The sequence below is a fragment of the Branchiostoma belcheri genome, unplaced genomic scaffold (assembly GCF_001625305.1).
Source record: "Branchiostoma belcheri isolate BF01 breed outbred unplaced genomic scaffold, Haploidv18h27 scaffold57, whole genome shotgun sequence".
Lineage (NCBI taxonomy): Eukaryota > Metazoa > Chordata > Leptocardii > Amphioxiformes > Branchiostomatidae > Branchiostoma > Branchiostoma belcheri.
The window spans coordinates 1,173,857-1,191,984 of NW_017804209.1; the positions used below are offsets into that span (position 1 = coordinate 1,173,857).

An 18,128-nucleotide genomic window follows, 5' to 3' on the forward strand; every position below is an offset into this window, starting at 1 on the left:
CCACTCTACCCTAACCCCCTCCCCCTCCCGGCTGTACAGTGATGTGTGCAGGAAGTGATCTCATGCCGCTGTTCCCCTGATTAATAATTCAGCACGGAAGAGGAGCCACAGGGGACCGACCACTCACCCCTAACCCCCTCCCGGCTGTACAGTGACGTGTGCAGGAAGTGATCTCATGCCGCTGTTCCTGATAAATAATTTAGCACGGAAGAGGAGACCCGGGGGACCGACCACTCTCCCCTAACCCCCTCCCCCTCCCAGCGACTGTCCCCTAACCCCCTCCGGCTGTACACTGACGTGTGTAGGAAGTGATCTCATGCCGCTGTTCCTGATGCATGAATAATTTAGCGCGGAAAGAGCGACCCAGGGGACCGACCGGCGCCGAACGTACACCCATCACAAAAGCGGCAAGAGATCAGAGCCAACCTCCCGTCTTCTAACCCACATTTCGGGCTAACTAAAGCGGGAATCACAGCACCAACCTTCGCATGTACAGTCCCCATATCTCCGTTTTATCTCCCAACCGTTGCCAGGTTCAAATCTCGCCCCGTTTCCACAAAATCACGGAACCAAAAACCCGGGATCGGCAAATGACCTCAGTCCGCCCGGACGTCCGCCATGATGGATGTCACAGTTTACGGCACTGTCGTAAGATTCGCTTCTAAGGACTGGAAAGGCGTTTTGAGCCTGGTATTTTAATAGTGTTGGATGCATTTGAAGCGTTTTAAGTAATTTATTTTAAGGTTTTATTGGTTGGAAATAATATCGGAGTATTTTGTTGTTTCATCGACCTTACATTATTTTCATCACTGTCGTAAATTACAGAGCTCTCGGTCGGAAGAGCTGCCGCAAGTCGTCAAACTGTCGTAAACCCGCGGGGTGAAAGGTCAGATTTTGGTATGCAGCTCGCATAGCGGAATCCAGCCTAGCACGGAGCTGCCCGTTACTCCGGAAAACTGCCTCACTTTCTCCAGGTAAGCAGCCAGATTCCTAGCTAAGCTCACGGCTGGTAACACGGCCGATGTTTTTCTGCGTTTTCCCGTGCAGAGTTTGTGAGAAAACGGCGGGATTTTGGTGAGAGAGAGAGCGCGCGTGGGGGGAGATGGATGGGTGATGTCGGACCGTTACACCGCCTGGTAGCTCCCCGGCCGGGCCGACGCCGCCTTGTTTTCCGCACAGTCTGCGAAAACCAGCCATATCTTCACTAAATCTGCGTCTTATTTTCATTCCTCGGCGTCTGCTCAAGGTTTTGCCGGGGTTGTTTGCGATGTTTGCGGGCGGGGAGGGTAGGAAAGCGCCCGGGGAGGGCCGCTGTGCGAGGCACGGGCACGGCCAAAACGGCCTCCTCGGACCGGTAATTTATGGATGTCTGCCGATTTAGGCTGGGCGGGACGAAAATTCCGCACAAAAAAACGTGTTTTCAGCCAATCCCGTCCCATATGGAGCGACAAAGCCGATTTTAGCGCCGCGGAAAGAAAAAAATTATGGTGAAAAGTGGATCGAGCAAGGTGGGGCGGATATTTTCGTGTCTGTGCGGATGTCTAGACGGGAGAATACATCATCAAGCAGACTGTCATGTTGGAAACGCGCATGTAAGATCCGCCAACCCGTCCGTCTGGGCGCTAAACGGGCTGAAAATAAGAAAAATCTCACAAACAGACGGACAGAGACGGTCAGTGTAGCCCGTTTGGCGCTGGAAAACACGGGAACAAAGGGAAAAATCGGCGGGTTTGGGTTGGAAAACAAGCTAGCTGCCGGCCGCCCGGCGCGCTCTGGCATTATCATGCATTATGCAGCACTGATTGCAGAATTACAATGGGCAGGTTTTTGCATGGAAATTCGCACGTAGCCTCATGCGCTATGCAGGCACCGCTTCTAACCCAACACAGCTTAGCTTACCTGCAGTTTCTGATCGGTTTTTACTGTTTTTCTCAACCTTATATTACAGAGAAGATATTTTAGCAATTTTGTGCCAAAATGCTGTTGATTTAGAGATTACACCGACGGTTTAAAATGCAGAGTTAATCCAGTTGTTATCTAATCATAATCTCGGGAGATTATGTATGGCATCTTGATCTTCATCTGAAATAAAAGCACAGGCCATATGGGGGGAGATAGGAAACAAATGGGTCTTTTTTGGGCCAGGACTGGAGGTTTTTCTGACCCATTATTTCCGCATGTTTTTCAAAAATAGCTTCCTTGATTGAGATGTAGATAACATGTATTAATTCTGGCTTAAAAGTCTTAATATTCTTCCTACTTTTCATCTGAACAAAAAATTCCAAAGCTCCTTTAGAAGACTCAAGAGATAAATAGTTTGATTTTTGGCAGGGCAACTGGCAAGAGGTTTTACCACCTTTTGTTATTATCGGATGTTTGTCAAAAATGACATCCTTTAAAAGGCTGCAGATTACTTTAATTCTGTCTGTAGTTTTTATCTTAATTCTGATCAGAGTAAAGACTGCCCAGGACGGTAGGCAGGGCTGAAGCAGGCAGCTGTAGTGTGTAAAGTTTGGGACTTTTCAGCCTGATTGTCGTCTCTGTTATTTGCATTTTTGTCTTATCAGGTCTCTGTTGAATCGTGCCCATCAGTCCCCCAAGTTGACCCCATTCTCCCACCGGCTGGGACAATCTAATTTACGGCTGTTTCTCCTGCCAGATAACACGATTTCCTGACATCACAACCAGAATCAGGGTTGTCACATTCGCAGAGAGAGCAAGCCTTGAAATTAACTTTTTTCCTATTGTCCCAGCACTGTCCCAAAAATAAATTTCACTTGTCCCGAAGTGAGGATGAACCGTGTCTCAATCTGTTTTTTTTTGGGGAAGTATTGTATGACTTCAATTTGAAGTCAACTTTATTACTCCGTGAAGGAGGTCAGGACCTCCGGACGGAGTGTTGTAATCGGCTGATTTTTCATGTTCGCAGTCAAAACACTGGGTTCTCTTTGTGTAATCGGCACGCAATTTTATACGCCGTCTGCGGGCATGCCCGTGTTGATGCACGAATGTGTATTTTTGCCGTTGCTGCTTTCGCGGTCAATGTAATATCGCAGACGCACCCCTACAATTACGAGGCGAATTGGAATGGTCCAGAAAAACGCGTTGTTTGGAATAGCAGTGGGGTTCAAAAAAGTTCATGCAGATACGGGGTGGTTTTTATAAGTGGTTCCAGATGTTTTTGCCCATGGTTAAGAGATGCCAAGTTTTTTGGAAGATGTTCGCAGCCAAAACGCATTCTTCCGTACGTCGCATTTCTGTGTAATTTCGCATGTGGTGTTGCATTATGTCCGGGATGATGCACGTCTTTTTATTTTTACCGTAGCTGTTTTGATATTGGAGTAAATGCTTATTTTCGAAACATCCCCATTTCTTTGAAATGGTTTCGTCCGTTTATGCAACTGTTACTGCGCTAATGACGACCAGTCGCGCTGTCCTGATACACCGCGAATGTGCGAGTGTTCCCTGTAGACAGTCCCGGGAGTCATTTTTTTGCACATTCCAGGAGCCAAACCAAAATACGTTCATGAACCGAGTCCAAAAAACCGAAACGTGAAAATCGGATGATCGGACCTGATGTACATTTCTCTTTCTGTACACACAATACACACATCTTTAGATAATCTGGCCATGGCAGGTTAAAAAAAAAGTAACCCTGAATCATACTAGATTAGCGTAAATGCATGTTAATGCGTTCAAAACAAGAAAAAAATTGTTTCCGGGTATTAATCTCTTGAATCACGGCGCTGAATATTGACGCAAAAATATTTCGGGCATCGCGCGCCCTTCCCGCGTCACGTGTAGGCATCTCGCATCTCTGATTGGTTGTTGCGTCTTAAGATGACTGAGCCGACGCGCGTTTAAACAATTTTTCTTTGTTCGATTTATCACACTTCACAGAGAATTGTCGCCAATGGCTACTTCTTTTTGTTGCAATATATAATACTTCACGGAGAATTGTCACCTATGGCTTCTTGTTTTACTTATGTTCACTATAATTACAGAGTAGACAGGTAATTCGTAGGGACTTTTCCAGATCCAAACGCCGGGACGTGTGCCTGATCAACGAAAGAAGGGCTGACATTCTGATGTTGATTATTTTTCTAAATTGTCCCAAAGTGTCTTTTTGGTTGTCCCAGCCTAAATTTCAGCGGTCAGTGGCCACTGGACCACCTTTAATTTTGAGCACTGGAGAATCAGCTACAATTATTCTGCCCCGCTTGTGTCATTATGCGGCGTGCATAATGGGCAGCAGATTTCTGGCTTTTCAGGTGGTAATGTGTGTTTGTACGGCGATGCTGGGACATAATGAGATTAAACCGGGACAAAGTAAGCGATACACGGAGCAGTAATCAGGGAGAAACGTCACAGTATAACCAGGTTACAGGACAAAGGCCGGGATGTCAGGGGCTCCAAGGAGTAAATCTCTCTTGGGCTGGTCCAGGACACTTGTTTTTGTAGTTCGTGAGTTCTCCTTACTTATTTATCTAGCTTTTTAAGTTCTAAGGACCACTTATACGAACAGTATCTCTTCTCAGTCTCTACCAGACTACTATGCTGGCTACATTATATAGGAGAATATTTGCCAGGGGAGTTTGGCCGCCTTGGAGTTCAGGGAGGGAAAGACACAACCCTCCATAGACTGACTCCCTTGGCGAATTTTACCTGGCTACTTCTTGCCTTATTCTACCATCCCTATTCCCGTAGAAAGGCCTGGTGGAGGCTACCGGGTAACCTCTTCTCCCTAAGTCAGGAACATCAATCCTCCAGACAAGCTAAACTAAACTCAATTCAAAGCCTAAAGTTTAGTCTCCATAGCTTAAGTTCGGTCATGTGGCTGCTTTTCAACAAGGTAGAGTGAGGAACAACTACACAAATAGGGCTTGGTCTAGTTCTGTATTTCATACTGGTCATTAGAAAAGCTGCTATTTACTATTTAAGATGTCTAATTTTTAGTTGAGGTGCTCAGGACAGCACTAGCCTAACAAGGGTGTTCCCATGATGCTCCTGGTGTGCCCCATAATGCCATGCTCTACCTGTAGAGGTGCATGCTGGGACAGAACAACTGGGTTGACAGTTGGGCGTGGCAGCCTGATATCAAGTTACTGGCACTATTGTTACTCAAACCCTGAGCTTGTGCAAACAAACTCACTCTGGTGTGGGCTCTGTAGGTAAAGTAAACAAGGCCCTGTAGTGTGTACTGTAGGTAAAGTAATTATCAGAAAATGCCAATTGAATGTAGTGTGTACTACTTTATTATATAACACCTACTGCATAGGTAAGGTAGTAGTGAACATAACAAGGTCCTGTATATTCTGTAGTATGTGAACAAGGCCGTGTAGTGTGTGGGTAAGGTAGTAGTGAACAAGACCCTGTAGTGTGTAGTGTAGGTAAGGTAGTAGTGAACAAGGCCCTGTAGTGTGTAGTGTAGGTAAGGTAGTAGTGAACAAGGTCCTGTAGTGTGTAGGTAATTATAAGGTAGTAGTGAACAAGGCCCTGTAGTGTGTAGTGTGTAGGTAAAGTAGTAGTGAACAAGGCCCTGTAGTGTGTAGTGTGTAGGTAAGGTAGTAGTGAACAAGGCCCTGTAGTGTGTAGTGTAGGTAAGGTAGTAGTGAACAAGGCTCTGTAGTGTGTAGTGTAGGTAAGGTAGTAGTGAACAAGGCCCTGTAGTGTGTAGTGTAGGTAAGGCCTAGGAAAAAAAATGTTGTGTTTCCGGTTACCCGACCGACCCTATGAAAAACCCCCCGACCCTAGCCTTTTTTGGGCCGACCAAAAATTTCTAGCGGCTAGCGGTCGGTTTCGCGGCAGAGCGAGAGAGCCCGGGCTTTGTGTACATTCGTATAAATTCGGCAACATGGAAGAAAAAAAACTCACGAAAATCTTCCCTTCAAATGAGGAATCAGTGCTCCAACAAATTAAACATAGAGAGAAGAACATTTTTTCTTTGTTGTGACCTTGTATTCAATCCATTTTTACGAGTTTTGGACACGTTTTTGTGGCCTTGAACATAGAAATGTGTAGCGCTCGGCACGAGGTCGGCCATCTTGTTTTCTGTTGTTTTCTTAAAATCTCCCGATATCTCGCGAGATTCCGTGAGACTTGGGCAAAAACACTGCAGTTTTGACCAAAACCGCTAGATGGCTAGGGTAGAATTACAGGTTTGCAGTAGCAAAACCTGTCCTATTTCTGTTTCTGTCTAGGTGCAAATTTTAACTTTGATTTATTGAATATCATGGTGTTATTTTTAATGCTAAATTAGAAATTCTAGGAAGCACTTTATTTTTAATTTCCTTTTAGAAATATGTTTTTCAATTTCCAATTTTTTTTAGTTTTATTTCATTTTAGACATGAAGATTAGAATTTTTAATACTAGTGATATTTTTTCAGTGTTTTCATGTATTTTTGTTTAGATTAAAAATTGAAAAAAAATCTTTATAGTTTTGCCCTGACAAGTTGCATTGTTATATTGACATGGATTTTTATATTTCTAATATTCTATTGGGCTTGACTTTTCTGCCTTCTAAGTTAGTCAGATTTTCAACTCAAGTTCCAGGAGAAGGCTTCAAATTTCAATTCAGAAGGGCAAAATGCAACAGCTTCTCCTCCGGAGTGGGGGGGGGTGTGTGAATCCCAATTTTCTGTGTAGTACAAACAGATCATACGTTCATTGTCCCGGCTTTGACTAAAAAAAAAAAGGGAATCCCTACCTACCGACCCTTAATTTTTCTGGACTGTAATAGGAAACACAACATTTATTTTGTTAGGTAAGGTAGTAGTGAACAAGGCCCTGTAGTGTGTAGTGTGTAGGTAAGGTAGTAGTGAACAAGGTCCTGTAGTGTGTAGGTAAGGTAGTAGTGAACAAGACCCTGTAGTGTGTAGTGTAGGTAAGGTAGTAGTGAACAAGGCCCTGTAGTGTGTAGTGTGTAGGTAAGGTAGTAGTGAACAAGGCTCTGTAGTGTGTAGTGTGTAGGTAAGGTAGTAGTGAACAAGACCCTGTAGTGTGTAGTGTAGGTAAGGTAGTAGTGAACAAGACCCTGTAGTGTGTAGTGTAGGTAAGGTAGTAGTGAACAAGGCCCTGTACATAGTGTAGTACATTGTTAGACATCCAGGTAATAAGATATGCTAGATCATAATCCAGTTGCTTGAGTAACTCACTGTTTTTTGGTGTATGGCCCTGTTATAGTTTACTGTAGAACGTTGATGAATGTTACTAATAAGATATGCCCAAATCACAATCCAGTTGCTTGAGTAACTGTTTGTTAGCATAATGCCCCATACTGTAGTGTGTACACATGCTGTAGAACCAGGCTGTGGACTTGGAAGCCAAGTCAAGCCTTGAACTTGACCCCTGTAAAGCGGTGTGAAGCAGGCAGTAGTGTTGTGTAACATCGCTAAGCGGGAGGATTACAGCTGATCTGGAATGTCGCGAACTTGACCCATAATCCATCTGTAATCCGCACCCTTTACCGGGACCAGTGAACTTGACCTGACCCTGACCCATGGTGACGCTGCTCTGCTATTGGCCGGCTTCCCAGTGGGGCATGTCTTGTTACCATGGTGATGGACAGGGCTGGAAATGCTGCCAGGGAGCAATATTAGACGCACTTTTGTACACCAGAATTGGAGTTGTGCACCTGAATGTTTTACTAAATATCTATGTAATGTTACACATTTAAAAGGTACATTTTTGTACACATAATTTGTAATTAGTTTAAAATACTGAGTTCCTTTTAGCTCGTCACATTGCCAATATGATATATATATTTAACTATAATCCCTAAACGTTTCTGGATGTTTTGATCGCTGTCAGATTTGGATGACGGTATTGCACGTACACCACGTAGCCATGTGTACAGCGCTCTGCAGATCAATAAACCAATAGTAATACACTCCCTGGCTGGGTGGCACTATCTGTTTCAGGCTCTGTCTGCTAGTCCCTTGGAACTCAAGTTATAAAGATTACGGTTTTTCAAAATCTACAATATGGTCAGTCCCTTTACTGTACTGCAGTCAAACCTGCCCATACAGCCAACTTGTCAAGCTGGCCACCTGGTCATAGCAATCACCTTTATCCAAAGTTTTTTTGTCCACGGGTATAACATATATTATAGAGCATATAAGAGAAAAGGCTGCATCAGTACACTGAAGGTTAAGATAGCCCTGGTTTTTGCCATATGAACCACGTTACCAAAAACCTTGGGCAAGGCAAAACTACCATATGGCACTAAAGGCTCGGCACGCTGAGGCCCAAGCAGGCTTGAAGCTGCATCGCGGGAAGAAAGCGTCGGAATATTAAAGAGAGTTTTACAGACCAAATTGTGCATGACATGACATCATGGTTGGTAGTCAGACTGCACAGTAGTGCACAGTGCAGGTTGGGGGAATAATATAGCAGTGTTTCAATCATGTTGATTATAGTCCATACCAGTTTATTTCCTTGTCTCAGACATTTTTAAGTCTATAGAAATCTAGCATGAGCACAAGATTGATAAAATACAGTAGGCTTGCAGAAAAAGTTGTATCTGTATCTGATAATTTTGATTCCCTGAAACTCAATCATCAATGTGTATACTGTACATCAATGTACGAAGGTAAACTGAAATTGTTGATCTCCCGTTTTGGGAAATCTTTCTTTAAAGGAGGACTTTTCGGAAGCTTCACAGAATTTTGTGTAGAAGCAGGAAGATGGCATCAGAACGAGAGATAACGCTGGTTACATGCATATGTGCCAGTAGAGGACAGCATCAGAATACAAAGTAGCCAGGTTTGTGATAATTGTGTTACGGCGAAGGACAGCATCTGAATGTAAAGCGGGGAGCGTAGGTTTATCCGCGGAGTTGTCTGGCGTCAGGAGCGCCGTATCGCGTTCTGCAGGCACTACCGAGGAGGTCAGGGGTCACCGCGTGCTCTGCTGGGCGGTGGGATTTCACAGAGTGCTGGATTAAACACGTCATGGGCCGTCTGAAATGACTTGTTCGTTTCATGGCATTTCTTTCCGATTCAGATTTGTTGAATATCAACTGGCATGTCACAGTGAAGCAAATGAAATATGTCGAGTATTTACAACATGCGCTTATTATATAAATAATATTACAAATAGATGAAGTTAGCATAAAATCTTACAGACATGTATGTCTGCATCATTATTGTTAAAATATGAAGCACAAAAGATTATCACAGCAACATTCAAAAATCAGTATTAACAGAGATGTACAAAAGACTGTTCGTGTCTTTTACTAGATGAAGAGAGTCGGTCGTTGTTTTAGAAAATGTGTTGTCGTTGACAATCTAATGCAACCTTTTAAAGTTAGTACCTTTGTTTCTGTCATAATATCAGTCCCTTTCTCTCACTTTTCCCGTCTCTGTGATTACGCAGTGTCTGCAAGCGATATTTCACATGACCTTATTTCTGAACAATTGAACAACAATTTTCTGTGCTGGGTATTTCCCTTGGTACCTGACCTGCACAATTAGCCAGGTCCCTCCTCCCATATGGTGACATATCAGGACTAGAAATTCATTTTGGGGAATAGGTGCACTGGTGCACCCAACCTAAAAAATTAGGTGCACAGAAAATTTTTTGGGTGCACTATGTAAAATAAAACCTAATTGAATCTAAACCTAATAGAACCTAAAATGGGAGCTGACTTCAAAATCTTAAACAAGTACTACAACAAGATTTTATTATTTTTCTGACACTTAGATGCCAAGAATATCCTACTATCATACATTAAATATGTACAAAAATACAAAAATATTTTGGTGCACCAGTGCACTCACAAAAAATGGGTGCACAGCTTCAATTTTGGATGCACTAAGGTGCACATGCACCCAGTATTTCCAGCCCTGCATATAAAACATGGAAACAGTCAAAATATTGCAGTGGAATAGGCTCAGTATTGTTTAAATCTTATGTATTGACGATATACCGGGTAGTTGCAACTTCATACAAAAATGTTCAGAATTTATGTGAAAAATCTTAAAAATTGCCCAAATTGCATACTGTAGGATACTATAATTCTTGATTTTTCACTGTACTGTTATGTTCACTGTTTTCACTGTCACTTCTGTACCGTGAACTTATCATTACAGTTAACAAATAATTCCTGGTCTTTCATTTTTACTGCATCTGTCGCCACCGTGAATATGTCCATTTTTCTCCGACCGTGAACTTTTGCTACCGTGCAACATAAACTGAATTACAGTATTTCGAGCCTTGCTACCTGCGTATATAGGGCACAAATTTATGCAGGCGGGAGTACTGTAGTCGTAAATTTTCCGTCAGACCACGCACGGCGCGATCACGTGCTCGAGCCCGGGGGACACGTATGCTCGGCGCAACACGATAAATAAAACTGTACCAATAGAGTTGTAGGTTACTAGTACCTGCTGGTGTGGTGTTTTCTCTTGTGAGAAGTAGAAAAAATCAGGGGTCTCCTCAGAAATTCTCAGGATAGAGGTGCTCCCTAATCGGTGGACAGGTATGCTCAGCACAGCACCATAATAAAACTGCTCTGTAGGTTACCTGCTGGCGGGGTCTTAAACTCTTATCTCTTGAGAAAAATGAAAAAAACAGGGGTCTCCTCAGAAATTCTTAGGGGAAGAGGTGCTGAACCTAATCGGTTGATGAAAAATCTTTGAATTTTCATGGAAATACTCTAATTTTGAACATTTTGGGAGGGGTACTAGGGATTTGGGTAGAGGGGGAGCACCCTTGCTTCATTGCTTGGGGAGAGACCTGCTGTACAAATGGAGCTGTAGGTTACCTGCTGCTGTGATCTTATCTCTTAAGAAAAATAGAAAAAAAAAGATATTAACTTGGAATGGCAAGTCGGCTTTCTGAGAAAAGATTGTGGATACCAGAAAAAAGTCCAGGGCTCTCCCCAAGCAATGAAGCAAGGGTGCTCCCCCTCTCCCCAAAATCCTAGCACCCCTCCCAAAATGTTCAAATTTAGGATTTTTTTAAGGATGTTCTCTTACTAAAATTTGCTGATTTTTCATCAACAATTTTCTGAATTTCTGGAGAGACCCCTGAAAGTATTCAGTGCCCTGTTACTGTCTGCACAGGTAGTGTCAGGCCTCAAGCTAGCTGAGGGTGTCCCTGCTGCAATTTTTCCTGATTGTAATTCCAGTCTACATTTTGACAAGTCTGAACAAGCTGCGAATTAGCAAGTAATATTAGAAGGTTTGCACAGTGTAAACTGTGAATCAGCATGTAAGTGGGGAGGGGGGCTCTGTGCAAACATGTCCCACGTGCCAGGCGTATGTGTCTGTTGTCTGACTTGTTTGCTCAGCTTACCACTTCCACAATCAACCACACACATGGGAAACTGACATTCTCTTCATTATCCAAATCTGAATTTCTGATCAGGTTTTGTGCAAATGATGCAGGTGGTTAGGCCACACCAATTTCAATTGTTGCTTCTCGGATTTTTTCAGAAAAAATATGAAACGACAGCGCGAAAAAACAAACAAAAACAGGCGAAGGTACCCCATGATAGTTGGAAATGTTATGATAGGAGCCATGAAGTCAACATACCAGGCTGGTTGATAATTAAAACAATAGATTTTGAACTTTTAATGAAACAAAGTTGCATTGTTACATTGAGAAAATTAAAAAACAAGGACTTTCTTCAAACATTGGGGCCAAAATATGTCTTTCGTTAAACTTTGCAGTTGATTTAGAACCTTAAAAAAATTTTTTTTTTTTGCTAATCAGAAAAAAATGGACACGGGCGATCCGAGAAACAACAAATTAAATTGGCATGGCCTTAAAACAGCGCGCTGGCCAGCTGTGTTTGAGTTCAGGGGAGAGATTTACATGTGGGAGTTGGGGGGAGAGATTTACATGTGGGATTTCTCTGGGGGATTTTGTAGCAGATTTGTGAGGATAAATTATCCAATACATGTATGTGCTTCTGGAGTCGCTTCAGTTCGGCAGCTCAGTTTGAATATTAACACGCTGGTGGAAGTAGTGAATACAGATCTGTGAGTATTCATGCTTTGATTTTTCGAAAAAAACAATGTATATCTAAAAGAATATAATATACATGGTACTACTAGATTCTTTGGAGCAAAACTTGCAAAATGTTCAGAAAAAGCAAAACTGTATAGAAAAAGAAATCAAGGAAAATGAAACTCATTTATTCAAATCAGAAGTCCAGGGACAGTTTTCTTACTGCAGAGCTTTGGGTTTTGGCTTATTTTTGGCTTTTTTTTATCAGGCTTTCTTTTTTTTGTATTGGTATCTTTTCTTGTAAACACCACAGGTGCATCTTTTATACCAAACTGAGGAATCCATTCCTTCAAACCTTACATTATAGGAGAGGTGCAACATTATTGAGTAGGTGTTACATTTTAATCTATAGGGGACATGCAATATTATAGGGGAGGTGCAACATTATAATTTATAGGGAAGGTGCAAGATTATATGGACATGTGACATCTGTCCTGCTGCTGACACCAGGGTGTGACATCACACACATGGAGGTCAATGACCTCTGCAGCCTGTCCATATAAGGCAGACATATCCATATTTGGTGATACTGTGAGAGATGCGTGTTTATGTCAATGAAAGTTTGTGTTCAGTAGTTGTTGCTGCTATATTGGTAATTTAGAAACAGGCAGACACGCAGGCAGACACACAGACAGGCAAGTTAAAAATTTAACATTCTCTTCAGCTCTAGAGCGAAGTAATAAATACTGGTAACTAGCCTCCAACAGGCCTTTCTACAGGAATACAGATTGTAGACTAGAATTTGGCAAAAAGGATAGTAAAATTGGCCAGGGGAGTCTGGTCGCGGAAGGTTGTTTCTTTCCCTTCTGCACAGCCAGTCGAACCTCAAGGTGGCCAAACTGTATAAAGGAGTTAGTCTGGTAAAACTAACCAAGTAGCAGGCCCTGCAGTATTTATTCTTTGGGAGAAGGTCGCCGGAGCAGGGTCCCCGGTGGGCCGTTACCACGGTAACAGGGCAGTAACCATGGTAACCGTGTCCGCTAATGTTGTAGCCGGGCAATAACGGACTGTTTTATGGTTTGATTTTATCATCAGGGTACGTAACAGCTTGCCGGCTTGTCTGTCTCTCTGTCTCTGTGATTTTGTGTAAAAGAGTGGAAGTCTACCATCTCTAGCCTCCACAGCATGCCCAAAACTGGGGGTTTTGGGGGGTCTTCATGGTCTTGGGGAGCTTTTATGTGCTATTTTCTGATTACATATAGACAACATAGCCAGCCTGGTTGAATTACCCCCCTTTTTTAGAACTGGGCTAATCAGAAAACAGCCAAAGACCACCAAACCCGCAGTTCTATAAGCCTGCTACGGAGGCTAATCAGAAAACAGCTGAAGACCACCAAACCCCCAGTTCTATAAGCCTGCTACGGAGGCTAATCAGAAAACAGCCGAAGACCACCAAACCCCCAGTTCTATAAGCCTGCTACGGAGGCTAATCAGAAAACAGCCGAAGACCACCAAACCCCCAGTTCTATAAGCCTGCTACGGAGGCTAATCAGAAAACAGCCGAAGACCACCAAACCCCCAGTTCTATAAGCCTGCTACGGAGGCTAACCATCTCTGATTGCCTCCTTCTAAGCTAGGACCTTGTTCAAAGCGAGTATTTTCATGAAAAGAAATTAACGTCTCTCACTGTTTCTTCCTAATCCTCGTTGCCATAGCAACGGAGGAGGTCCTTGCCCTGCCAACCATCTGTCAGTCATTTGCCCAGCATATTACCATGGCAACCATTGTCAGTCATGGTACTTCTCGTTTTTCTTTTCTTCCTTCATTTTGAGGCGGCCGCCTTTAATTAGCTGAAGATTCTGATGCCTTTTTGTGGCTAATACGAGATGGGGTTCGCCAGGCCTCTATCCAGGAAAGTCATGTAAAGTGCCTTTTCCAGGGGCACAAGATTGGTGACATGGCAGCATTCGAACCCGGACCTCTTGGTTCCGAGCCGAATGCTCTGTCATTACGCCACACGACCCCACGTGAGAATTGGTGGTAGCACCCATCACTGTGTTTGTGCTGAAGAATTTGGCTGTTGGGTCTTTTGTAGTTGTTGATGTGCAGTTTGTGTCTCTCGAGTTGGAGAGTCAGGATTCTTCTTCCTTTGTGTTTGTGTAGAAATGTCTGCTTCTGCACATCTCGGGTGGAAAGTGACTGACCTGTGCTGATGTTCAGGGTACTTCAGTTTTGTTTGAGTCTCTGGCATGTGACAGTTACTCAGCAGTGGGGCAGATCTTCTAGTTTCTCATCAACACTTAACAAGTCTATGTAAAGACGTTGAATGTACAGTTAGTTGTATACAGCAAATTCGTAACATTCAAGTGTCGGAAAAATTATAAAATCATTGTTTTGGTAACGTTAATTTTCTTTAGAAATTAAACATAATTGCGGTAGTTTTTGCTAACATTCTACTTCTTTTATTGTATATGGTGCACCTCAAAATTTTTTTTTTGTGCACCCAATTTTTTAGGTTGGGGCACCAGTGCATCTATTCCCAAAAATGAATTTCGAGCCCCGCATTCCGGTGATGTACCAGCCTGGCTCTGCTGTGTTTAAAATTTCCGCATGAATTCCGCCCTGTGGAACCCTGGGAATCCCGCTGGTGTGTGGCACTAATGGATGACCTTTCCTGAGAGGTCGCGGCAGACATGGCGGCGTGTTAGCCTCCTTCGCAGTCTTGTTGGGCGTGGGCGTAATTTTTTCTCTGAGCGACGCTAGTAATATGCCGCCGCGAGGGACGATTTGCTGCCGAGGGACTTTTGCCACGGAGAGAAGGTTTCCGCGCTCCAACAAGACTGCTTCCAATCGGCGAGTTAAAAGGGCTATCAAAAAACACTTAGGCCCGATTTAGACTAGAAACGGTATACCGTTTCGAAACGGTACGAAACGTTTCGCCACGAAAACGGTTCGTCTTTAGACACAGAGGCGGAAGCGTTTCGGGCCGCCCGTGGCGCAGGATGTTTCTGACCCACAGTGACCTATGATGACCTCCCCGAGCCGCTTCTACGGTTTGCCTCTTTGGCCTTATGATACTTGTGTTTCAGGGCCTTGAACTTCGCCCGAACCTGCTTTGGGGTGCGTAGATACCCCTCAGCCGCCAGCCCGTCCACAAGCATCTGTATGCCCTCCCTATTACGTGAGGTCTCCAAGCGGGATTGTATAGTTTGATCGGCCCACAAGCTGATCAAGCAGCGGATCTCTTCTTGGGTCCAGACCCTCCCCTGGCCTTCTGCCATCCCCCCAGACATAAAGGATGACGAAAATTCGAGAAATACATGATATAAAATGGCGAAAATGGACACAATCGAATATGGCGCGAATCTACCAGAAAATGGACGCACGCGGGCTTATTAGCATGTGATTAGCATATGACACGTGACCTGGTTTACCGTTCCAAGAAACCCTTTGACTTTAGACCTAGCAAAAAGCGTTTCGGGCCCCCCGCTGAAGGGTTCTGAAACGGTCGAAAACCACGATGGAGGTGGTTTTCGGAAACGGTCCGCGAAAACCCATAACAAACCGTTTTTTCCTCTTTAGACCGGGAACAGTTAACCGTTCCGAAACGTTTCCCTGGCCAAAACCCCTTAAGCGTTTCTAGTCTAAATCGGGCCTTAGGAGCGCTTGGCATGGATGTGTGAACTTCCCACAATAAACGCCACCAGTGCAGGGTGGTGTTCACGCCCCGTTGATCGACGAGCCAAAACTTGTAACTTTCCAGCGGTCGCCGATCAACCCGTCGGTAGAACGCCAACCATTCCCGAAAACCGAGCCCTATCCACTCAACAAAATCCCGTAGACATTGTGCCGCCATGTTGTTTGGTGGCGGGTTGATCTCACTGACCATGGGAGGGTAACACACCGCTCCGCAGCAAGTTGCGTAATAGAAAGAATTGCACATTTCACCAGCAAAAATAGTACTGTAAATTGTCTTGGTTTGTTTGCATGGGACGCTTAAATATGCACACCAATGGCTTTGTTGTAACATTACCAATGTTCTCTGTTGGAACCTTCGACTATAACGTAACGCAAGCTAATAAACCAACCGTTGACAAAGGCGAGCGCGTGTCATGCGTATCTATGAATTACCATTGCGCGGACATGTGAATTGGACCTGCGCGAACATGTGAATTGGACCTGCACGAACATGTTAATAGCCTCTATGAAAGGCTGGCTTAATCCGAGGTCCTTTTAACTCGCCGATTGGAAGCAGTCTTGTTGGAGCGCGGAAACCTTCTCTCCGTGGCAAAAGTCCCTCGGCAGCAAATCGTCCCTCGCGGCGGCATATTACTAGCGTCGCTCAGAGAAAAAAAATTACGCCCACGCCCAACAAGACTGCGAAGGAGGCTAGCGGCGTGTAATTCTCCTTTCACCCTGCTGCAGAACTGCCACAAATAACAGCCTGGTCAGGGAGGGACTGGGGAGAGTTTGGGAGAAGCCTGCTGAGTTCTTGCTCCGCTAATCTTCAAGCAGATCTGTCAGTGGCTACAAGACAGTGTCAGACAATTTATTTATTTATTTATTTATTTATTTCATCTTGTAAACACCTGGGTAGCCTCTACAGCATAATATTGCTGATTTTCAAGAGGGCCCAGGGTCACAAACAAATATAACATAACATAAAGCAAATCACACAATTGGCAGTGCAGTATCCAGTACACCACCAAAGTTTGGCTGGTGAAGAAAAAGATACAGACACCAAAAAAAGCCCAATAAAAACACATAAAATGCTATCTCTGCTTGGAGAGTAATGCTGTGCTTGTGTCTTATTGAGTTACTCAACAAAGAAGATGTTATATTTTGGTGTTATCGGCTCGATAATTTTTCCCATTGGCACTTAATTAAAAGAACCCTTTCCAGCAACCACCTGTTAGATTTTCTCAGTCCCCTGTTTTCACTGTATACTCCTAAGGTATATAAGACATTTATAATACTAATAGGTTTGTACAAGTTTTTCTACCCACCCACTGGACCCCCTTAAGTTTACCACCCCCTCTCTGGAACCCCCTTCAGACCTCCCCTGAACCTTCTTCTTACCCCCCACAACCCCCCTGTAATTAAGAATTGAGTCATAGAATTTACAATCTTGCCTGTTTATCTATGATGAGTTAGTGAGTCAAGGGGACTACTGTCAGACATACTTTTACACCCAGGCACTAGACCCCCTTAAGTTCAAACCACCCTTCCTCTGAAAACCCCTTCTGAACACCCCCCTCTCTGAACCAACCCCCTGTAATTAAAGATTGAGTCATAGAATTTACAATCTGGCCTGTTTATCTATGATGAGTTAGTGAGTCACACAAGGAGCACTGTCCACTCAGACTGACATATAACTATATAAGGTGTGCAACATCCTCGTAACAACTCTGAGTCATCGGGGTCAGCTGATGGTTTCCATGGTAATTAGGTTATAACTGCGCCATTCCGTAAATGAGGCTATGAATGGGAGGGGGGGTAATGTGTAAATGGAAATCAATAAATTATACAGTCAACTGTGTGACACACTGACACATTTGGATGTGTGTTTTTATAAGTGAGAAGCCAGAGTGAAGTATTATAACCAACTGTAACCAATCATACAGCCTCCTATAATATTTACTAAGAATTACTAAGAAGCAAGAGGAAGTTGAATGTACTAGAGTATGCTGGAAGTTTATATACTAGTATACACGTTTATATATATGATTGCCAACATGTGACCTGTATTTAGTCCAGTGGGGCAAAAGTGTACAATAAAGGTTGTTATACAGATAATTTTCAAAAAGATCTTCATTCATCCATTCATTCATTCATTCATTCATTCATTCATTCATTCATTCATTCATTCATTCATTCATTCATTCATTCATTCATTCATTCATTCATTCATTCATGCATTCATTTATTCATTCATTCATTCATTCATTCATTGTTTTGGGGGTTGTACAAGATAGCGCGCGTGTATGTGTGTGTGTATGTGAGTGTGTGTGCACGTACATAATATGTTTGTTTGTATGTGTAGGTGGTAAAGTTCATTTGTACCCTGACAGAACTGACCGGAGTTTGCCCTCATGTTATCAGAAGTGTGTTTTGCCCTGACTTGTCCTCACAGGTACCCTGGGTGTTAGTACCTCACACCTGTCGGGGGGGG

The 18,128-nt window shown here is 43.5% G+C and overlaps 2 protein-coding genes across 4 annotated transcripts in view; one reads left to right on the forward strand and one right to left on the reverse strand.

The window, feature by feature from the left end:
• Nucleotides 1–666, reverse strand: part of LOC109481647 (sorting and assembly machinery component 50 homolog B-like) — a 14,442-nt gene extending 13,776 nt beyond the window's left edge. The window contains exon 1 of the mRNA XM_019784225.1: nucleotides 483–666. Within this exon, the coding sequence (XP_019639784.1) occupies nucleotides 483–503 (21 nt within the window). The 5' untranslated portion in view covers nucleotides 504–666. The remainder of the gene's footprint in view (nucleotides 1–482) is intronic.
• Nucleotides 667–832: 166 nt separating this feature from the next.
• Nucleotides 833–18,128, forward strand: part of LOC109481677 (neurofilament heavy polypeptide-like) — a 74,512-nt gene continuing 57,216 nt past the window's right edge. For 2 of the 3 annotated variants that reach the window (XM_019784251.1, XM_019784254.1), the window contains exon 1: nucleotides 833–974. The gene's annotated coding sequence lies outside the window, so the exon portion shown is untranslated. The remainder of the gene's footprint in view (nucleotides 975–18,128) is intronic. The other variant, XM_019784258.1, reaches the window with a different exon arrangement.